The 24,666-nt window shown below is 36.2% G+C and overlaps 1 protein-coding gene across 6 annotated transcripts in view; it reads left to right on the forward strand.

Moving 5' to 3' along the window:
* Positions 1 to 24,666, forward strand: part of BANK1 (B cell scaffold protein with ankyrin repeats 1) — a 439,628-nt gene that overhangs the window by 397,059 nt on the left and 17,903 nt on the right. For all 6 annotated transcript variants that reach the window (XM_033402064.2, XM_049708850.1, XM_033402039.2 and 3 more), the window contains one exon: positions 9,772 to 9,837. In XM_033402064.2, the coding sequence (XP_033257955.1) occupies positions 9,772 to 9,837 (66 nt within the window). The remainder of the gene's footprint in view (positions 1 to 9,771; positions 9,838 to 24,666) is intronic.

Genomic DNA, 24,666 nt, shown 5'->3' on the forward strand with positions numbered 1-24,666 from the left:
CCTAATTCTTGCCAGAGCACAGAAGTTGTAGCAGAATGCTGGCACATCCAGGGTGTGTTACAGTAGCCAGAAGAGAGGGATGTGGAGTAGGGGATGGAAAAAGAATGCAGGATGCCTAATCCCAACTTACTATTTCAGAAACTCAAGAAAGTTATAGCAAAGTGACTAGGCAAATAAACCAGAGAGATATAGGAAAATCATGTTGGCTTTTGTGAGATAATGGGATATAGATAGATAGATAGATATACACACATATTTATATACTGCATTACATATATATATATATATATATATTCCAAACATACATATATATATATTCCAAACATATATATATGTAATTATATATATATGTAATTATATATATATATAGGTTTCTACCCTCAGTTCCTGACACAGAGCTCCTGAAACCCTTGTAATTTCCTGGGTGGTAGGAGTGTTTTTGTTCTAATGAGGCAGCTCTGAGTGGACTCCTGCATGGCTCCTGGAGGGGGGTTAGTAGGGAAAGTCCAAGCAGTGATTAGAAGCTTGGAATTTTCAGCCCTAACCCTATTCTCTAGAGAAGGGCGAAGGGCTAAAAATGGAGTTAATGATCAATCATGCCTATGTGAGGAAACCTCAATAAAACCCTGATATTAGGGGTTTCCAGGAGCTTCAAGTTTGGCAAACAGGTCCACGTAGGAAGGGTGACACACCCAACTCCATGGGTACAGACTTCCCTGTACTGGGGACTCCCAGACCTTGCCCTATACATCTCTTTATTTGGCTGTTCATCTGTATCCTTTATCATATTCTTTAAAATAAGTGTTTCCCTGAGTCCTGTGAGCTGCTCTAGCAAATTAATCAAACCTGAGGAGGGGGTTGTGAGAATCTCCAATTTGTAACCAAATCAGACAGAAATTGTGGGTAACCTAGGAATCTACCACTTGGGATTGGCATCTGAAATAGAGAAGAAGCAGGCTTGTGGGACTGAGCTCTTAATCTGTGGGATCTGACACTACCTCTGAGTAGATATTCTCAGAATTGAATAAAATTGAATTCAATTGTAGGATATCCAAATAGTGTTGAAGGGCTGCTTGGTGGGGGAAAATCCGCACACGTTTGATGACCAGAAGTGTCTGAAATGAAGTGTGACAGTAGAGGAGACACACGGGAAAGAAAGGCCCAGGAGGAAAAGTGGGTTTTCCCAATGCTGCTATACAAGGAGGATTCAGATTCACTGATACTACCTAAGTAAATAACTTCATATATCTGAGATGCAAGTTCCTCATTGTAAGTTGGGAATAGAAATAACATCTATTTTAAGGATTGTTGTAATCTTTAAGTGAGATAAAATTAACAAGTACTCAGCACAATACTTGGTATGTGATATACACTCAATAGATAATAATTAAAAGCAATTCTACTTTGTCTTTCCTCAGTTTCTGGGCAGACGGTGACTTTGATTAACTTTAAATTCTAGAAGAAGTGTGTGCTTCCTGGATTCTGGAGAGTTAGAAGTTAAGGAAACTATTACAGATGGAATTGGGGTCAGGATATCCTTTCCTCTAAAGGAACAAGTTGGCTTAGTCTACTCCTTATGATAATAATTATTAGGCAACTTTCATGATAATTTCTAATTCATGAAATAATCCTGCACAGTTGGCATTAATAGGCTTATTTTAGAGAATTCCCTGGTGGTCCAGTGGTTAGGACTCTGTGCTTTCACTGCCGAGGGCCCTGGTTGGGGAACAAAGATCCCACAAGCTGCACGGCGTGGCTGGGGGAAAAAAAAAAAAAAGAGGTACTTTTCCTAAAAAGCAAGGTATACAATAAATAAATAAATAAATAAATTTAAAATAGAGATACGGAAACTGATGTTCAGTGAGTTTCAGCGTCTTGCCCATGATGATAAAACTAGGAAGGGGAAGATGTGTGATTTAGACCCGACCCAGCTCAGTCTGGCTACCACGTTTGTACACATGGTAGGACCAATTTTCTTTCTTGATGTATTTATTTCTGGGTCATTAGTTAATATTTATTTCTTCCTTCTGACCCATAAGATCCATAAAAGAAGAGACCAGTCATTTGTTTTTGCCTTTCAAAACCTCATCTGTTTTTGTATCCTTGGTGCCAAGCTCAGTGCTGAATTCATAGCAGAAACCATGAATATTTGATGAATATTAATTGAATGAGTACAAGGACGAATAAATGATAAAAGTAACAAGAAGTACATCAATGTGGGTAGGAGACTTCACTAACACTACAGAGGTTGGTCAGAAGAATATATCAACCTAGTAATTCCTAAATTTCCCCTTTTTAAAAAAAATTTTTATTTATGTATTTATTTATTATTTTTGGCTGTGTTGGGTCTTCGTTTCTGTGTGAGGGCTTTCTCTAGTTGCAGCGAGTGGGGGCCGCTCTTCATCGCGGCACGCAGGCCTCTCACTGTCGTGGCCTCTCTTGTTGCAGAGCACAGACTCCAGACGCACAGCCTCAGTAGTTGTGGCTCACGGGTCTAGTTGCTCCGCGGCATGTGGGATCTTCGCAGACGAGGGCTCAAACCCGTGTCCCCTGCATTGGCAGGCAGATTCTCAACCACTGCGCCACCAGGGAAGCCCTCCCTTCTTTTAAACCATCTAAGTACTCCTAATGAAGAGGGAATCCTGTACCTAAGGGGACAAAGTTCTAGGATATTCACTTATAGCTAAGCATTCTAACTGCTTTCACACAGCATAATGTATCAGAGAGAATCTCTATTTCCACCATCACCACCATCTCCTATCCCCAGAAATGTAACTTATTAATACAAAATTGAACCCGTGGTTCATTTTATTAAGAGATACGTTTCTGGATTTTTTATTCCATTCTTGTTATACTAAACCTAATTTTATGTTAATAACAGTGAAAAGGATAACTCATTTTTCTTAAATGAAAAGTTTTTGAAGTCTGCCTGCTTTTAAGAATCATATTCTCTCCATCTTTTTCTCCCTATAATACTGGAAAGGATCAGGTTCATTAAGCTTCAAGAATATAGAGGAATTAACATGGATTCACAGTCCTTCTTAGTAACAAAATTCTTGATTTAAGACAAATCAAAGAAAGAAATGAGCACTTTTCATAATATAGATAGATGGGTAGTAAAATTATATCCATAAATCATTGCAAAGAGATGACTGCCTATTTGGGAAAATTTTTCAACATCAAAGGGCAATTTCCCATTTTCTCCTCACACAATTAATAAAACCAAGATCCTTCTTCAGAGTCCATGTTGCTGATTTGGGGTAGAATATAATTTCCCTTTCAATTTTCAATTGCTACTGAGTTGCCCTTGGCATTTTACAGTGCAACAAAGTTGTGTACGACCTTTTTGAGAGCTACTCAGCTACTGGGACCCCAAAATGTCAAGTACAACTCAGTTGCTCTCAGAAATTTTCCACTTGCAATTCACTTGTACTTGAAATTGATCACATACAATGCAATGGAAATGCAAACAGAAAAAGAAACCTTGTAGAATCTCTTAGGAAAATTAATCCATATCATCATAAATGTGGCAGAATGGATTGGCCTCTGTCCTCATTAGTGAAGAAATATTGTCAAATGGATTAAAGTAAGCCTTAGATCAAGTGCCCTAGGTTCTACTCTCTGGCCTGGTGACCTTGTCCAAACCATGAGCTTTAGGACTTTGTATATATATCACAGGTGGTCTCAGGATAGAGGACATATTTATCATCTGTTTGTAAACCCAGTGTCCCTGCTTTCCCAGTGATCCTCTGCCTCCCTCCTTTTCCTGATAGAGTACTGGCACAGCTCTGACAAGGAGCAGTTGTTCAGACGTGTGCTCACATTGGGAATTCTGGTCTTTTTCCCCTTAACATACGATGCTCCTAGAGTCTCTGTTAAATTTGTCTTTTAGTAGAAGCCCAATTGGCCTAGAGTAGCAGGTCTTAACGGGTGATGATTTGCCTCCCAGGAGACATTTGGAGACATTTGGCAGTGTTAAGAGACATTTTGATTGTCATGGCTAAGACAGTACTACTGGCATCTATGCTAGGCCACAAAACATGTCTCAACAAATTTAAGAGGATAGAAATTATATCAAACATTTTTTCCAACCACAACGGTATGAAACTAGAAATCAGTTACAGGGGAGAAATGGGAAAAACACAAACATGTGGAGACTAAGCAACATGCTACTAAAAAGAAAAATGGGTCAGTGAAGAAATCAAAGAGGAAGTCAGAAAATAAAATGAAATGGAAATAAAAACACAACTTTCCAAAATCTATGGGACACAGCAAAAGCAATTCTGAGAGGGAAGTTTATAGCAAAACAGGTCCACCTCAAGAAACAAGAAAATCTCAAATAAGCAGCCCTGTCCTTTGGAAATTTTCAATCTGCATTTTTGTAGTTTGAGTCTTATTGGCAGAACTAGTATTTAATATTTGTTCAAAGTGAACGTGACCTGATCCTACTGGTTACTTCTTAGGACAGTAATATTTCCTGATATAAGAGGAAAGAAAGAGGCCAGAGAAATCACTCTTGGTAATCACTAAGCATGAACCAAAAGGTGAACTCATCGCAGCTTCTAGAGTATTACAGTGACTTCCTAACAACCCAAACCACTTCTCTTTGAAACAAAAGGAAAATTACCAGGGATGTTACTGGAGGAATGTCTACGCTAATATCATTTTTTATTGAATACAAGTGTTCAAGAAGTAAAATCAAGCAGTGAGCACACATGAAATCATATGGGAGGAAACGAGCCCCTAGTCCAGTGCGCTGCAAGCAGTGGGTGTTCAATACATGTTGCCTGCCTGGTAGCAAAATGAAGAAAGACCTGCCTACCCAGTGGTGGAGTAGAGACTTTGCTAATAAACTCATTACAATGCCCTCAAGCTCTAATTACACAGAATTCCACAAATCGATTGCTCTCTTTCTCTCAGTGTCCCAACTTCCTGGATAAGAAACATTTCAAGAATAGAAATATTCTTATTTGCATCAAAAAGGATAAATATGCAAATAAAAAGTTTGTATTCTATTCTAATGAAAATTCAGTTCCTTAGAAGTAGAAAAAGTAATTTATAGTGAGATTTCCTGTTTTGGGAAAGGATTTTTATGGGAACACGTCTATCAGACTTAAAAGTTTCCATTACAAACTGGAAAGAAAATTAATGTTTTCTCCTTAGGAAACCAAAGCATTCATTGATATTTCCACCGAATTAGAATTTCTATGCTATTTTCCTTCACGCAGATATGTACTTTCCAACTTCCCATCGCCACCAATCTCCCGAGTACACTGTAACCACATCCATGACCTCATGTGTGCTGGCTGATCATTTGTAGATTCTCCCCTCCCACTCCCCCAAAAGAAGCTGCAACTCCTGACTCTATGTCTGCAGTCAGTAAACTACTTTCAGGTGAAAGACCTTCCTGTTATGTGTCTGATGTGACTATTTCTGTTTGTGGCCATGACACCCCTAGCGTGCCTATTCAAATGTGGTGACCTGCGTTTGATAAATTTGTTGAAATTGGCAACGCATAACTCTTGCTAACAGAATGAGATGGTGCTTTTAAGCTGACTGGAGTGCTCAGTCTATCTTGATCCATTTGCAAAGAGGCTACATCTCTTCTCTGAGCTTGGATTTGATTAGTCAGTATGACTACTCATCGGGTTAGAACATTCTGTTCCCTGCCTTCACTGGCTAGACAAAGGGGTTGTTTGCACTGCTTTCCTTTACCTCACTCTGCCTTTTTGTAATTACCATTCACAGGGTGCAAACTGGGGGAACAAGGTAGGAAGAGGAAGGCTACAGAGGTTGCATTATGACCCTTGCCCTTCTGGTTGTTTTTTATCTCTGTCCTCTCTCATGAGTAGGCCTTAATGACACATTTGACTTTTGCTTAAAATAATACACCAAAATGGAGGACAGTATGGAAACTGACCGCATTTTATTTACCTTTGCATCCTTAGGACCTAGCACAGCACTTCGCTACATAGTTAGCAATCTAATGAAAGTTTGCTGAGTGTTTAATAAACATACTGCTGCTACCTGTACTGAGGACCTGAAGCACAATACAGATTTGTATATTTCATTTTATGTCAAATCCCTAGTTTCAAGAATTATCATCAGTGATAGGTATGCAGCTCTAAGCAGCATTTCACTTCACACTTCTAATGGGCATGGAACATCAAGGGGTTTGTGGTTTATAATTCATATCTTTATGAACACATTTGGCTACGCATTACACTGACTTTCCATTAGCTTAGCCACTTACAAAATAATTCCAAATAAGCTTTATCAGATTTTCAAAGAAGGGCAGCCCTGGAAGAATCTGTTTGCTTGAAATAGGCCACTAATGAGGTTGACGTGAAGAACGTTCTTGCAGAAGCAACCTGGAAAGACAAACAGTGCAAGTGAATTCGTTATATTTCACCTTCTCCTCCTCTGCTCTTCTGATAGTTCTGCTTTGCTTAACATTTTGAATATTTAATACTATGATAATTTTTTCCATTCAGTGTCATTTCTATTCTAGAGAAAATTTTATAGAAGTCATTCCACCAAATATTGAAAATAAATGGGGGTGATATTTGGGGCATTTGCATTGTTTGAGATTATTTTGAACCTCAAAAATTGTTTTTCTTTCTTTATGGACTTTTTTAATGTTTAAAGGTAGTGACAGCTACTAGTAATGCATTCATTAGTCTTTCTCATCAAATTCCAATTTTAGGTAGGAAGAGAAAAATAAGGTTTCACTAGGGCAGAGTCATCAAAATTGACGTTATTTCATAATTGCCTTCATAGCATCATTTGAACGTTGACGCAATAAAATGCGGTCAAAAATAATATTCTCCGGGAATTCAAACACATAGGGACAGGACTGTCTCCATATATTATGAAAAACTAACATTGGTCTGTGATTTAACTTGCTAGTGTTCCTGTTAGTCTAAGCCCCCAGTAAAAAGAATCTCCCCCTCAGAGATAGCATTCTATTTAAATTCATGTTCATTTGAGAATTTATCCAGGAACCATTTGGCCTGGAATGACTTGGGGGAAAAAGAATTGGTAGCGTTTTGGAATATCTGAACTGAGTAAGTCACTAGAGACCATCTCACCTAAGCCTTAACTTTATTGGCAAAGGAAATAAAGGCCCAGAAGGAGAAAGCCATTTTCCCATGCCATGCATGTTGATAATATTAAGACAAAACTATACCCCTTCCACTGTGCCAAGCAGATTAGCATTCTAGTATATAGATTGTTTTTCAGTTGCTATGTGTTTAGAACAGAATCTCATCTTACCAAAAATCCTGTTGTATAAAAATACATACCTTCCATATATAAATCTGAATGTTCCATACCCAGTGCTTGGTTCTCCCTATACCATGGATTTTATAGTTACCTCTCATAAACGTTGTGTGGGTGAGATGGTAAACAAAGTGTATAAAGCTTTCTAGAGCAAAGATTTCGCCGGTAGAAGCAATTTAAATGTTTCAGCGAATATTCACTGTAAAAAGAAAGATTAACAAAGTCTGGAATTTTATATCTATGTATTCTTTTCCTAAGGCTAATAGAGCATGTGTCCTTGGTATGCATGTTTGCATCGGTGATCATTTGGATGGGCTAGCTCTTTCTTCAAGAAACAAGTTAATATAGGTGTCTTCCCAAGATTAATTTATATTCAAAAACACCTCCCAACTTTCATAACAAGGAGAAACAGTGTGTTTGGCAATATGCTAATTGCTAATTGAGTTCTTGTAAGGAAATGAGGCTTGTCTATAGGTGAAAGGAGGATAATGGTTGTAGTGGGTGGAGCTGGAGATGAGTTAGGAGGGAATTTCAAGGGAGGTTATTGTGGTAGAGGGGATTTTTGTACTATGGGGCATGACCTAGTGCCCATCCTGCTCTTAATGAGTTCTGTTATCAGCACTTTCATCATCATTCTACTCAGAGCACCCCTACTCTCCCACCACAATTCTCCACCCCGTCCCAGGCTGTTCTAGCTACAAACGCTGCTGAAATGTCAACAATAAATAAATATGCTGCTGTCACTTCTTAATCTAGAAACTGAGCATGTTTACCTAACATTTACTGTATTTCACGAAGTCTGGACATTTGTTGTCAACAAATGTATTTCAATAAAATATAAGGTGTAAACTGATTTTTAACCAATGAATGCCAAAAAGCTGGAAAAAAATTCTAGTACTCCATAGCTTCAAAATTTATCAGAGTTCTTAAAACTTATCAATTAATATACTTTTTATTGGAAGAATTTATTTTCTGAATTTATCTTTGGATTCAGATTATTTCCCATATTAATGATGCCAGATTACAGCTTTTTTGTCTGAGACAGTCTCAGTTGCTATCTTAACAATACTGGCGAAAAAGCACAGAGCGTCTGCATGTTATTAAAATTTCAAAAGTGTTTTATTCTTTCACGACTTTATGAACCGGCCAATGAAAAAAGTCAAGCACCACTTATAAAAATGTTTTTATTATCCTAAAATACATTCACATACCATATATCCATCAGTATATTTTATTTGAGAAAAAATGTAAGCCACAAACCCAGAACTTGCCAGTAAGTTATATTTAGCATGTTTTCCAAATATTAACTTGAAGCAGAAAATTGATTTTCAACCAAAAATATTATTTCATGTGTATAATTTCTCTTAAACACATCATACTTTGAAAGTATATTCGCTTCTCCTGTTTGAAGGACAGAGCAGAGTACCCTTTTTCTTGACAACAGCTGGCAAAGTATATGTGCTTAATAAATAATTATTGATTTGATATGGCTTAGGGAACTTTCTTAAATTTGAAAAAAATGCTATCTGGATTCATCACAGATATGACCTTGATATTAGACTGGTTTAAAGAATACTGAGACCAATGGCAAAGATCCAAAATGATAGCTCCACTATCATTGCAAAATTACGTAGCCCTTTTATATGTTAGTTATTTTATATGTTAGTTATTTCCACCTCTCTCATCTATGAACATATGACATCGGACTAAATCTCCAAGGCCTCTTTCAGTTCCCAAACCCTATAGTTTACCCATAAAAAATAAATGGAAGTCTGGGATATTCAGTTTCTAAAGTCAAGCTCTAAAGGCTACAGACTTCCTCGTTAACAAATACCAGAAGGTATACGGAACTTTGTGGGTGCTCAATAAATATTAAACAATCAATTTTATCTTTCATCTGCTGAATGGGGTAATGCTGACTTGTCTCACAGAATTCCATGTAAGAAATAATAAATGAGAACAAAGTACTTTTCAGATAATGGAGTAATTCGAATAAGCTGCTTTAATAGGTCTGAGGTCTAGCTAGATGATGCAAGAATAAAGTATCTTTTTTATTATTACATCTGGGAATCCAGAAGTCTTTTCATCTGTTTAAGAAGCAACAGTCTTTATCCTTGCTTATCACCAAAAAGTCAGCATGAGTAATTTCTGTGCAAATGGAATTTTTCATGTGATTTTAGCATTTATCACTTTTAACAAAATGCAGCTTTTATCTTTACCTGGTATCAAAATGGAATCATATCTTGATTTAAACAGTTTAATGAGGCGTTCCATCAGCATTATACTACTCTGTGCAAAGAAAATGCTTTTTGAAAATGACTGATAAGCTGCACAAATGAGAAAATTGTAAATTTAATAATCCTCCTACTCAAAAAATAATACAATTCAGGAATTGTTACTAAGGAAAATGAAGTACTGCATTCTAATTTCCTACAGTCTTCCACAGTGTGTTCTTTTTTATAAATAAATAATCTGTGTTCTATTTTTTAGTGTTTCAACAAAAGACTGCCAGAAGACAATCAAATGGTGACAAGTTCCATGGCCCTAAGAAACAAGGTACTAACATGAACTTCAGTTTATTTAATAATCTCTAAGTAAGAGTTAAAGAAATCTTATGAATACTGGACAAAGTCTCCTGCTATAGAAGTAAATAATTGTGTACTTGGCTAATTTTACTGTTAAGTCAGTCAGTGTCTTACCCAAATATAATTTTTCCATAGTAAGATTAATGCAAGAAAATTATTTTAATTAACAAAGCCAAATTATTTTAATTAACAAAGGCAAGAATTTAACAAAGGCCTTACTAGGATATTTGTGGTGATGTTGATAATATTGTTTGTTATCAGAGCTCCAGGAGGGTCAGGTAAGACAAATTCTCTGACATCCCTCAGAGACCTTTAGAGAGAAGCCTCTGGAACCTAACTTGGTAGGAGGGGCAGATGATTGATGCCCCCTTGAAGGGGACCAGCATGGGTTTTCTGTGCTCTGCATTGAACTCCAGTCAAAGACTGTCTCACTATTCTCTTGCCTTAGGTAATGGACCTACCATTTATTGGAACAATTATTTGTCATGCAGAAAAGAGCTGAACACTGTAGCTCAGAGGCATCTCACACAGGAGGAATATTTTCCTCTTGCTTCATAAGGAGGCAGCTGCCTCCAGTCTTTCCTGACACACTTGGTTCCTATTGAAAAGAGGTACTCTGGCAGGTTATTTATTATGATGTTTTTCTGATAATAAATCTTTGGTTAAAGTTCAAAAATGAAAAACATAAAAGGTGGCAGAGGTGGAGGCAACACTGGATGACTCTGATAATCAATGAGCATGTACAGATGCTTTTAACCTCAACCCACTTTTGAAATAACATCACTCCAAAATAATATTACCTTGAAATGTTACTCATACATCATTGAGAGAGACATTAAAATAAAACTGGGAAGTTATTTCACCAGCAGCCACTTCCATAGCCTCTTTGTGTGCCATTGTGAAAATAGCAAAGTGCTGATTGCACCAACTTCTGACACCCACTGACCTATTAAATACAGAACCTCATGGACTTGCTCCTGGGATGCTGTGGCTCATCCTTCAAACACAGGTGTGTCCTTAAATGAATGATCATCACCCATCACTTCAAGTGGCATTTCTCACAGCAGTGAGCTTGTACTTAGATCATTCTTCCAATTAAGTATGTGGTGTCTGAATGCAGCACATGATGGACCTGAACTTCCAGTCTCCTACAAATCACTTGGATAGACTACTTATAAATTTGTATGCAAAAAACTCTCCTTATTGGACAATTTTTCATTTCCAGTGATTTCTTAGTTTGAAGGGAAAGATACATCTTTTTAAGTCTACTATTAGCCTCCCACTGTGCCTTCAGCTCTCTCAAGAAATAAATGCAGAACTCCATGTGAGATCATTGTACAATTAGGATCAAACAGTTATTGAAGAATTAAAGTAGAGAAGATTATTCCTATCTGGACTCTTCCACATACCTCACAGAGCTTGGAAAAGAATAAAGAGAGGGGACGCTTTGAGCTCTTTGGGAGAAAGTTTCCCTAAAGCATTTTTAACAAATTATTCAATTATTATATTTTAATTAAATTACGTTAGAATTAGGAGGAGGATGTGAAGAAGGCCACAGGAGATGAAAGAAGGGGACAAGTAGCAAGTGTAATGAAGGGATCCTCAGAATGCCAGATCTGTCATCCTCTGGTTGTCCCACAGAGAGCAATGTAAGAAAAGGCTGCTAATGTTTTTGAAGCCTAGAAGAAACCTATTAATATTCTACCATATGTATAGAAAAAATAGTCCCTTCTGTACTCAGAATAAAAGGGGAGGAGAGAATGGTGAAAGGAAACAAGAACCTAAATTATAAAATATTTTACTGGATTAACATCTGTCCATATCTTGTTACTTAATTTGCTTCTTCAAGATCAATGATGACCAGATTTTTTTAATTCTTGGGGGGGGTTAGGTTACTAAAAATTCTAATCAAATTTTTGTGTGCATTTTTCACTCTCTAGATATGTCAATCCAATTATTGATGATATTTTTGATTAGTCACCTTAGAGCAGTTCCCCTAGATTCCTTTAACTGTGGACATTAGTAATTCAGCAGAATGGAAAAGATTATTGTTCTGTTTTCAAGGAGTAGAGGAACATTAAATCCTATGAAATGTTAGGGGAAAAAAAACCTTCCTGATAACTGCAGTCTGCAGGGAAATCAGAATCTAGCATGAGAAGAACATAATTAGTTAAGAATAATGGGGGGGCTTCCCTGGTGACGCAGCGGTTGAGAGTCTGCCTGCCGATGCAGGGGACACGGATTCGTGCCCCGGTCCGGGAAGATCCCACATGCCGCGGAGTGGCTGGGTCCGTGAGCCATGACCGCTGGACCTGCGCGTCCGGAGCCTGTGCTCCGCAACGGGAGAGGCCACAACAGTGAGAGGCCCGTGTACCGCAAAAAAAAAAAATAAAATAATAATGGGGAAGGTTTTGAAATTAAAGAATTAAGTACCTAATGGACTTCCAATGTCCAGCCATTTTTCTCTAAATCTTTTCAGATATTTATGACCATCCAGACCATGGGACATACTAGACAATCAAAACTACTTATTCCTAAATTAATGAATACTCTTCAAATACCCTGGGATTTCATGGTGCAATAGGAAAAACAGTGCATGCTTCACCAATGATAATCTCTTTATTTGATAGAGAACAAAAAGACCCTTTTGTGAAGTGTTTGTCAGAGTCAAGATTTTTTAAAGGGACTGGACAGGTTCTCTAAAGGTTAAAGAAATTATTCAATTATTTCACTATATGCTGGAAGGGAAAGGGATTTTGAGAGCCAACTATTTTCCCACTGAAAGTATAGGCATTTCAGATGCCCTGTGTTGAAGACTGCCAAGGGATTGCCAGGAAGCTACATTATTGCTAAGTCAAGGAATTTTCCTGAGGAACAGAAAAAAATTAATTGGCACCATTTCCATGGAAACTCAACAGATTTCTTCAACTCAATTTTCACATCCTGGAAAAAATATAAGAAAAATGCTGAGGACTTTGGATCACAGATAAAAGTTTCCATCAAAATACATTTTTAAAATCAGTTTTTCCAAGTTGGTTTTAAAATTAGAAAAATTTTAAATCAGTGCCAGAGTGTTGTCCCCAGAATGTGCTGCTACCACACCTCCACCCACTTCCCAAAATTGAGCCTCACAGAGCAGTCAAGGGTTTGTTCTTCAACGTGGCAAACCAGAGAACTGAATTTGTCAGTGGGTTTGGAATCAATTAGAGTTTTGATGTCTGAGTCCTGTTAACTAAGCTCATGGAGGACTGATTTATAACCCCCAATCCCAATGGATTAAATCTGTTTTATGGGAAGATTTCTTCCCAGGGACGAGAATGCTTGTATTCATTAGACCCTTGCCAAATATTAATAATAAAGTTTTTATAAAATATAATTAGTAATTAGATAATTAGAAGGCTACTAGGTGAACATGATCAAGTCAAAGGGTGCTGGAGGAATGTAAGGACTTTGAGGACATGGAAATAGCTGATTAATTTTCCACGCCTCACAAAATCATATAATAGTCTAGGGTCAAGATTGCTCACGTCTCCCAGACCTGTTTTTCTCTGTTATATCTTTTTCTTAGGCTACGCCATGGGGCCTTTTCTATCTTCACTAGAATCATCCCCATTTTATCAACACAGTGGTACCTCAGAGGTGAGGAATGGCCATTGATGATGTTTAACGTTCTTAGCATTCCTAACTGCCTCCGTGTGATCATGGGTCATGGCCACAGATATGCCCAGCCACACAGTGAAATAATAATCCTCTCAGCAAGCGTGTGTTGCTGCTGTCATGCTTGGAAGGCAAACCATTTTTTTGAGGGGTGGGGTTAGGTGGGAGGTAGGAGGAGCACGTCCACCCTAACCAGCTGCCTATACCAGTGACTCTCAATCCCAGATGAGCATAAGAGTTATTTGTGGAGCTTCTAGAATTTAGTTGCCTAAGTCCTACCTTAGACATGGACTACAAGCAGAAGACAAGAGAACAGTAATATGCTATAATAATAATCTCAAACCAACACACAAAAAACAAAATCTAACCAAAAGAAACTATTTGAAAGGCCATATTGTGGTCAGATTTGGCCTCTAAATATGTTATATTTCAAAAATAATGTGCACAATATAATTTCAGTTTTTTGCCATTTTAAACCATGCTTAAATCCATGTCTCATGTAACAATTCAAATCTCCAACCACTCCCTATTGTATTATTGTATCATTAGCTACAAATTACTTTTGATATTTTCATTTGTTATCATGCTTTCCATATTGTCTTCTTATATTTGAGACACATTTCTCTAAACTCATAATTCTATCAGAACTGGGAAAATAAAAGACGTATCGAGAATCATGCTATGAATAAAAACACAAAAGAAAATAATTATTTTTGATAATGAAGACTATTCAGATGTGTTTAATAAGCAGGCACTGAATTGTATCTGCTCAGTAATTCCATCTTTCTGGCCCCTGTAGGCTTACAAGTTTGCAATCTCTGATATAGTCTCTGCCCACTAATTCCTCGATGCAGACTGCAAAATCGTTATTGGCTGGTCTTTTCAGGGGGTGTGCATGCTCTTGGGAAAGATATAGTCAGGGAACATATCTTGTATGAGCTCTGTAAGTTCCCAGTGCTGCAGCAGTGTGATGAATGTTAAATAACAGAATTTTCTATAAGTAGGAGACCTGGAGAAATGCAGATGGTATTACCCTTATGTGGGCAAAAGAGAATGCGGGTCCCTGAGGTATTTTCATCTGGCTACTTTTGCCAGTAATTGATATATTAAAAAGAAAAGAGGGAAAATTATCAAAATGTAGTTATTTGTACTCCATAGAAGAATAATGGCTTCAATTCTCCTTTTCAGTATAACTGACATTTCCATTTGTCATGTTCATAGGAGTTTTTTGTTTGGTTGGTTTCTGTTTTTGTTAAGGTCATACCTGGAAAAACTTGTGTAATAGCTGAGCTCTTGTCTAAAATGGTGATGTGTCAGCAGCCAGCAGTGGCCTCTAAGAAATGCTTGTGAAGGAAAGGCATCAAAAAGATGGAATTCTTAATAATAGTGGAAACAAAGACTGGAATAAAGCTAATGCTGGAATATGGGACTGATTCCAGTTAATTCTAAGGTTGAAAAAAAGGGATTGAAGCAAATAAAACCAGTAGTCCACCCGCTGACCCCTAGCTATCACTCTACTACACAAATGCTAATTTTTTAAAGTTCTCTCCACTCCAGCTCTGGTCTTTCTATATACATGCAGAAAAAGTAGTTCTCCCAGTAGGAAGCAACCTGAGGCCCTGCAGTAAAGCTCTGTGAAGGAAAGATGGGATGGGCAAGAAAACTTACTGTTTATTCAGGGAGTTAGTTGCTTGCAGACCTATCAGCACATAGTGCCAAAGAATCATGTTCCACCTATTTGTGACAAAGCTGCACTAGACAAAGCTGCTAAGTCGTGGGATCTTGAGTTATGAGTTGCACCAAAGTCCTCTGTAGTCCTAGAGCAGAGAACAAAATTTGATCTGAACACAAGGAATAGAAGCAAAGGATAAACAACCACCAAAATCTCTTGTCCAACATGATTCTATAGATGCGTTCTCTTTTAAGAAAATTGAAGGAAAGAATAAATAAATGATATGAGAACTTCAAAAACCATGTCAAAGGAAAGGAAGGAGAATTTCATCATGAAGACTCAGGATAATTATACTTCTGTAAATCACTTCCTTAATGAGTAAGGTTGTCATATATCTTCCCAAGAAGCACCAAGCTATCAGTGTGGAGATAGATAGTGGGAAATATGCAAGTGTGCCCCCCCCCCACCCCGACACACAGACACAAAATAAGAACATCCCAACTAATGATGTATAATTGTTTTTAGAAAATAACTGTAAAGAAGTATGAGTTATCTTTAATTTTCATTTATTAAATTAAGCTAAACCATTCAGCTTTCAGGATCAGTGCTAGATACCCACTGACAATATACAGGAGCCAAAAAAGAAAATTTCAGAAAACTGCAAACTCATAAACAAATTGAAAACATAAAGAAGAAACAGCAACAGAAAGTCGGGGGTCAAGGTCAGGCTGAGATGAAAGCAAAACAGATGAAAGACATTTTAGCTGAGATGGCAGGATGAGGTGAAACATGTGACATGACAAAAATGGATCAAGTGACTAGAGGACATATGGCAAAAATAAAATAAACTTGAAACTTAAAATTTCAATAGCAAACTAAAATCCACGTTGGTTATAACAAAAAGGGGTGACAGTGGGTAAAATCAATTATTGAAGTTGAGAACATAATTGGAAAAGGGTTTGTTCCCAATACATGGAAATACTAAAAACAGTCAAAAGACATGGAGAACAGAAATCCAACTCATGTATAATAGGTGTTTTTAAAAATAGGCTAGAAAATACAATCAATGACATAGTTTAACAAAGCTTCAGAGTACAGAAGAGTGGGGGAATGAATATGCAGACTGTACAGACTCGCTGTGATCTAGCAAAAAATAAGGAAATATACCTACATTTAAAAGCATCTTAGCAAACTGTTTTAGTTATAAAGATGAAAAAACAACCCTAAAGTATTGAGGAAATATGTTAACTTAGATTTTCTTCTAAAAAATCAAAATCAGTTTTACAATTTAGAAAATGATGTAACAAAAATTTGAGATAATGGACTACATGATTTATTGGGAAAACGTTGCAACTTATATTTAGTCAGCTAATGTGTTTGTGTAAGAAGAAAACAAATACATTTTTTGGATGTCCAAAAAATGCTATTTTTTGGATGTCCAAAAAATGCTATTTTAGAAAAGATAGCATTTCTATGTCATCATGAAAGTATTCCCCCAAATATCTTCTAAATAAGTGAGAGATACTTAGCAACAGAAAGGGACTTGCAGACACAGAAAACAAACTTATGGTTACCACAGGGGAAAAGGGGGTAGGGGAAGGGATAAATTAGGAGGCTGGGATTAACATATACACACTACTAGGTATAAAATAGATAACCAACAAGGACCTACTGTATAGCACAGGGAACCATACTTAATGTTATGTAATAACCTATAAGAGAAAAGAATCTCAAAAAGAAAGTATATATATCATATATAACTAAATCAATGTGCTGTACACCTGAAACTTACATATTATAAATCAACTGTACTTCAAAAATTAAAAAAAAAGTTATGGCATTAAAGAATTTGTGCTGAATAATGAATTCAATAAAACATGGAATTAAATTTAAATAATTATTATAAATTTATTTATAAAACATCTGAATGTAAAATATTGATGATAAAAATATGCAATGCAAGAGATCATAATTTTATTGCAATAATCTAGGTCCAGTGCTCAAATAATATGAAAATGTCTAGGAACTAGAAAATAATTTAAAAATAAAATAATGCCCTATCAAGTCTTTACTAATCAAAAAATATAAGGTAAAAAATCTCTGAAATTTATAAAAGTAATCATTATTTTAAAACAAAATATATACCTTCAAAATCACTTAATATTATATAATTATAGAATATATATACACTATATCTATCTACCTAATCTTTCTAGCAAAAGACAAAAACTAAAAAAAAGGCAAAAAAAAGATACAAAATAAGGTTATAATTAGAACAGCAGTTATGAAAATACATGTGTCAGTTAAACATCCTCAAAGAGCAGTCACAATCACTGAGGGCACATGGCACTGTGTGAAGCATATATAAATGCTTCACATAGATACCATAGATACCATAGATCAAGTCCTCACAGCTATCTTATGAGGTAGATATTATTTTCCTTTTTAAGATGGATTGGTTATCTGTAATCAAGGTCACAGAACTAATAAGTGGTAGAGGTGGAGTTTCAGTTTAATTCTTTTTGACTCTGAAGCCCATGTTTAGAATCGCCTACTATCCTGTTCTTCCAGGTTATCATAGTAACAACAACTATCTCTACAATTTCCTGGACTTTTGCACAAGCCTGGAACATTACAGAGCATGTTACACATATTAATTCCTTTAAACCTTGCAACAACCCTGTAACTAATGGTATTATTTACCTCCATTTTATAGACAAACTGAAGCTTGCAAAGGGTGGCTGAGACAGATCTGAGATTTGTACCCATGATTGCCTGGTTCCAAATACCACATTATATATTCTTTTATAAAAGATGCAGATTCAAATTTGGATAAAAGACAAAATCAAACTATATCCTGCTTTTTGAAGATATACTGTAAAAAAAAATACTAAAGAAAAGTTGAAAATTTATGGTCATTAATGGTTGCTTAAAGAAAAAGAAATAAACGAGTTGTTTTCAATCTTAATTTTAGAAAATAGGATTCAAGGCAAAAGTATTAGAAAAAGAAATCATTTTATTTATTTAAATTCTAAAATCCAAATAAAAGCATGTCATCCATGTTCTTTTATGTGGCAAATATTAAAAATACTTAAGTAAAATGTGGTAGAATAAAAGAATTTGACAAAAACCACAGTAGTAGTAAGAGGTTATAAATACTTTGAATCTTTGATAAAACAGTAAAAATGCAAAAACAATAAAATAGGGTATATAAAAAATTAAGATAATGTTAAGTTTGTACTTAACAGACTGTACACTTTTCAAAACCCTTAATTGATAATATGCTATCTGATTTTTTAAAAACTCAATAAAAATATGACCTATTCAACCCACTTTTTGATCTCAGTATACTTTTTAAAGAATTAATAACAGAAATGAAAAACACCTGAAGAAATTCTAAAAACCTGTGAAGGCAAACAAAATTAAAACACAATTGAATGCTTAGCAAGCAAACTATAAGCAGAGGCAACATCACAGCTGTACATCTTTAGTTATTAAACAAGGAAAGGAAAACAAAGGAACTAGATACTAGTAAAAAAAAATATGGAATAAAACCAATGTAATAAATCTAGTAAAAGTTGAAAATTAATGGTAGAATTTTTAAAATTCACAGATGTGAAAACACAGGAAATTTTAACTAAATCTGAAAGTTTATTTTTAAAAAGAATAAATTAGCAAATGCTCTGGCAAATCTAACTAAGAGAATACGCCAGTAAGAAAACAAGTCATGAGAAGATATTAGTATACAGAATCAGAGGAATTGTTTGATTTTCTTGTGTATAAAAATATATGATTTTCTCATCAAAAAGTCTACAAATAAATGCTGGAGAGGGTGTGGAGAAAAGAGAACCCTCCTACACTGTTGGTGGGAATGTAAATTGGTGCAGCTACTATGGAGAACAGTATGGAGGTTCCTTAAAAAACTAAAAATAGAACTACCATATGACCCAGCAATCCCACTCCTGGGAATATATCAGGAGAAAACCATAAATTGAAAAGATACATGTACCCCAATATTCATTGCAGCACTATTTACAATAGCCAAGGTATGGAAGCAACCTAAATGACCATCAACAGTGGAATGGATAAGGAAGATGTGGTACATATATACAATGGAATATTACTCAGCTATAAAAAAGGAATGAAATAACGCCATTTGCAGCAACGCAGATGGACCTAGAGGTTATCATACTAAATGAAGTAAGTCAGACAGAGAAAGACAAATATCATGATATCACTTATACATGGAATCTAATTTTAAAAATGATAAAAATGAACTTACTTACAAAACACAAACAGACTTACAGATATTAAAAACAAACTTATGGTCCCACTTAAGGGGAAACGTGGTGGGGGGAGGGATAAATCAGGAGCTTAAGATTAACATACACACACTAATATATATGATTCATAACCAACAAGGACCTACCGTATAGCACAGGGAACTTTACTCAATATTTTGTGATAACCTATATGAGAAAAGAATCCAAAAAAGAATGAATTTATGTATATGTATAAATGAATCACTCAGCTGTATACCTGAAACTAACACAACATTGTAAATCAACTACAATAAAATTTTAAAATATATATATATGTGACTTTTCAAAGAAAAATACTAATTAACAAAATTATGTCAGGTGATAATGATGTGTCAGTGTAAGCTCATCAGCTGTAACAAATGTACCCCTCTGGTGAGCAGTGTTGATAATGGGGGAGGCTACTCATATGTGGGACTGGAGGTATATAGGAGATCTCTGTACCTGCTACTCAGTTTGACTATGAACCTAAAACTACGCTAAATAATAGAGTGTGTTAATAAAACAAAGTCAACTTATTAAAAAAATTATGTCAGGTGGTGAAAGGAATTTTTAAAATATTACTAGACCAATAACTAGGGAATATTTGTATTAAGTTTTAACTCAAAAGGTAACCCAGGACAAGTTTTGTCACTGAGTTATTTCAAACTCAACTATTTAGGAAAATAAAGAGATTAAGTCAGCACCACTTGCCATGTGTATTAAGGTCTGGTACTTATGCAGTGCTTAAAGCTACAGTATTTAGCATTACATTGACATAAGAATCACTTAACAGTGAAAGAATGGTTTAGGTTATCAAATTACTATAAGTTTTTGTGCTTTTTTTTTAACTTGAATAATGCAAAATATTATCTAAAGTGTATCAAATCAGTCATTCCCTTATCCAACTGGTGAGAGGTATTTAACAACACATTTCCAGGAAAGGAGTTGATCACTAAGTATCAACAGCTTTAAAAGTGTACATACTCAAAAATTAGACTTTCAGGAGTCTATCCTAAGAAAATAAATAGCAATACAGCCAATGATTTATGTTAAAGACTTTTAAGCACCAATAGTACATAACTGTGGGAAAAACTGGAAACAACAAAATAGCCAACAGTAGGAAAATGGTTAAATACTTGATTGAATATACAAATTTCAGAATATAATACAGCCACTAAAACTCATGTTTCAAAGAATATTTAATGGCATGGAAACATTCTTAGGCTATAGGAATAAGAGAAAAGAGCTGGAAACATACCAGTATAAACCTAGTTCAGAAAAAGAAAGAGAAGAAAAGAAAGCAATGTACACTTAAAAAGGAGAAACATCAAAATGTTAATACTCCACATTTCTGAAGAGTGTAGTAGTGAGTGATAGTCATTTTCTTTTTTAGTACACGTCTGTGTTTTCTAAATGGTGGTGGGGCAGGGCATGGGGACTCACCTTCTGAATTTACAATTAAAGTGAAGTGGCAAAGAATATATTGTTAATGAAAAAATTATCCTGCCACTTGTCAAACAGTAAGGCCAACTTTATTCAGGGGATTATATACAACAATACAGGGGTTGCCGCTATGGGATTTTACAGTATGGGAGAGAGTGGTCTCAACTCTGAATGCCACAAGGAAGAATGCGAATTTATAACCCAGGAGCAGAGTGTGTGGGAGGGGTGAGAAGTGGATGGGAAATTACTAAGAACACCAGCGGTGAGAGAGATTCCCCCTAAACTGACTGAACAGGATTCTTACTCCAGGCAGGCCAAGTGATCAGATCACATCAGGGGGATGATGGAAGATAAAAGAACCCAAACAGATATTGAAGGTGATCCGATATCAAGGGTGGGGGATTTTGGCTAAAGCAACAGCAGGATTCTTATGAAAACTGAGCAATGCAAAGACAGACATGGAAGTACGAAAGGTGAGCCCTAGTTAGGAAAAGGACTCAGGAGCCTGACTAAAGTTTAGTCAAGGAGAGAACCCGTCAATAGCAGCTGTAGGTTAAGGAGATGTGGATACTTTCCTTGGAAGTTACAAGGAATACATCAACACTACATCTCCTAATTTGCTCATGTGACCCTGAGCTCGTTTGCTGCCAATTTCTTAGATACGGAACAAAAAAGTAACTTCAGATTTAAACCTTGGTCACTGATTTTTTTTTAAGTCCTATTACTTTCAAGTTTGTTCCAGCTGCTCACAAAATAATTTGGTAAGATAGTACAGTATGGTATAGCATGGTATAGTATATCTGGCATAGCTTGGAAGGGTGTATTCCATGGAGAAACCTATTCGCGAAGTGGGAGAAATTTCTTATTGTAAAAGCAATATAGTATTATTTCAGAAAGTTGGAAATTAGAAAAAGGTAATCACTTCTGATACCATCACAATAGAACGACCTGTATCATCTTTAAAACTGTCCCTGCCTGCTTTATTATATGCACAACATTTTTATGGTTAAAATTTTACTATATATGCAATTTTGCATCCTGCTTTTGTACTTGTCCTTGTATAATAAGCACACTCTCAGTTGCACTTGGTCTTTTAAATTATTATTATTTCAATGACTACCTAATATTTACTAAGTAAATATTTCACATTTTAAGTTCTTTGGTGTTGGCCAATCAAGTTGTTGACTTTCAGTTTCTCAGGAAAAATGTTCTTCTAGCCAGTCACTTGGTAGTAGAAAGAACTTTTATGAAAAGCTCAGTTTGCTTTCTCACCTAATCTCTAGGTTCATATGTCCACCAGACGGGTTGCTTGATGTTAATTTGACCAAAACTTGATCAAATGGAAAATCTTGTAAAGAAGAACTGATCTGAAAGGAACTAAAACTTTAGAAACTGTAGTTTGTCTTGAAGCTTTTACGATAAGAGAACAAGTCTGCCATGTGGGCAAATAGCAGTATGACAAATGCTTTTCAATGAAAATTATGTTAAACTCATACTAACTCTTATGAGAATAAACTAATAATAAATACAATTTGAGGAGCAAGGAAAAACCCTTCCACCCCCCATAAAATAGTCACCTAAATGCAATAAAGAAATTTTGCACAGCCTTCCAAAAATTACAGGTTGCATGTTTTGGTTTGATTAGTCTGCCCTTAGAAAGGGGGTAAAAGGCCTAATCATTTTTCTTTGCAGCTTGTCATGCCTAATAGTAATTTATCAAGACAATTGGTTTTAATGTTTTTAGTGTGGGGGAAAAAAAAAAAGAAGAAAAAGCAGATGTATGTAAAATTAGTCTAGTTGTAAACAACTCACTTTCGGGACTCAATCTGTCTACAACTTCTGCCACTCCTGAATTTTGTTCTTTTGTTGTCTCTGCACAACCATGCAAAACTGAATCCTGCCTCCCCTCAAAAAGTCATCTTACTTATATTTTCGTAGCTAAAATTTGAAATATGAAGGGATAATTGAAATGAATGTTATTAAAAGAATTCAATGTGTTTTTTTTAATTCAGCTAAACGTGCACATATAGCAAAACTGAAGTTGGTACCATTTTCTGGGAAGGCTTGGCTTGACATAACTTCTATAAAAGCAGAAAATCCAGCTGCATGGGTATTTGCGATAAAAATGGATTCACACTTAGGCAAAGGGATGACAGAAGTGAGGTGCTAGTTAAATGGCATAGCTGTTAAATGACGATGCTAAACCTCCACACTCTGGCAGGAATGGCACATGGAATTCTACTGCAAACAGCATCTTACGAATTGAATTGGATTGTGGAGACCTATAAAAAGCAAGTGGTACAAGAAGCAAGATCTCAATTGTTACCTGTGCTTTTGGCTGCTGAACCGCTGAGCCCTCTGGCTGACTTTTGCTTCTCCAATTCTCGTGGGATTTCATGTCCTGTCATCCCTGAAGGAAAAGATTTAAGAGTATAGAATCTGTTGACATCTTGTTAGTTCTGGGGATATAGGACTTCTGAAGTGAAAAGACAAGCCAAGAAAGCCCCCGTGGGAATCAGAATGATTGGCCATGGAGCAGTTTTATGTGCATGTGAGCCTTTACAAAAAAAGAATCCTCTCTGTGCCCCTGTTCCAAGATTCACTGCTGGAATCTCAAAACTGAAAGGGACATGAGAGGTCATTCCAAGACTGCCCCGAGGCTCAAGTTCCCATCAAATACTTAAAACTGCTATCAAGTACTTGAACTTCTCATTTCCAGACTAACCAATCCTATCAATGAATCTTTATACAGAATTTGAATGCCCTCCCCATTTCACAAATCCCGTCAATCAGGTCTAGATACAGTCTAATTGATCTACTTCTTTCTTGAAAAAGAGTTCCCAGTAATGAGCAATTTCTCCAGCGATAGGCCCAATTTACTACCAGCTTGCCTACAGCTTGGCGGGACTACCTCTTCTCTCCTTCTAGACTCTGGGCATATTTGGATTTGATGGTGCATACGACCTGTGCTGCTGCTGAGTCATCCAGTCCCTGCTGAGATAATGCAATAAGTATGTTGGACTTAGGAGAAATATGTAAATGAGAACTCCAATGAGTTCTGCAGCCAGGCAGGCAGTACAAGTGTGAAGTCATCCAGAGACTTATAGGGAGTAACAGAGACTGGGGTAGCCTGGAGAGTACAGAGAGTCCCTAAAAGCATACAGCTTCATTTATGTCTTTAAGCACCATCAGAACACTGACTCCCCCGTGGTCTGCAATTTGCTCTCACTGTTCCTCAGGCCAGTGTCTGGTGTGGCATTAGCAGCCACACAAGAGACATCAGACCATCGAATGTTCTCATCGTGCCGAGCAAATAAGACGTAGCATGTTCCAAAATAAACTCTTCTGAAAAGGAAGCAGGTCACGACAAAAGCAATTATTTATTTTAAATCTTTCAGGAATAAATTCTCAAATGATCCTGCACCTCTTATGACATTTGGATGTTGGTTGAGATCTTTTGTCCCAAAGCTGGAGAGATTGTGTTTATTCCATAAATATGTATTAGTAATGATAGTGTTAACTCTTTCTTATTTAGCTTACTATGCAGCAGGCCCTATGCTAAGTATTTTGTGGACCTAATTAAAAGTAATCCTCACAAAAGAATGACATTGGCACTGCCCACCACCAGCCTAGTGCAGAACTTTTGCTGTTATTTCTCTCCTCATCCCTTTATGTTTTTCAGTGATGAGACATATTCTTTTCACCCACAACACTAGGTCTGAGGCAT

The sequence above is a fragment of the Orcinus orca genome, chromosome 4 (genome assembly GCF_937001465.1).
Source record: "Orcinus orca chromosome 4, mOrcOrc1.1, whole genome shotgun sequence".
Lineage (NCBI taxonomy): Eukaryota > Metazoa > Chordata > Mammalia > Artiodactyla > Delphinidae > Orcinus > Orcinus orca.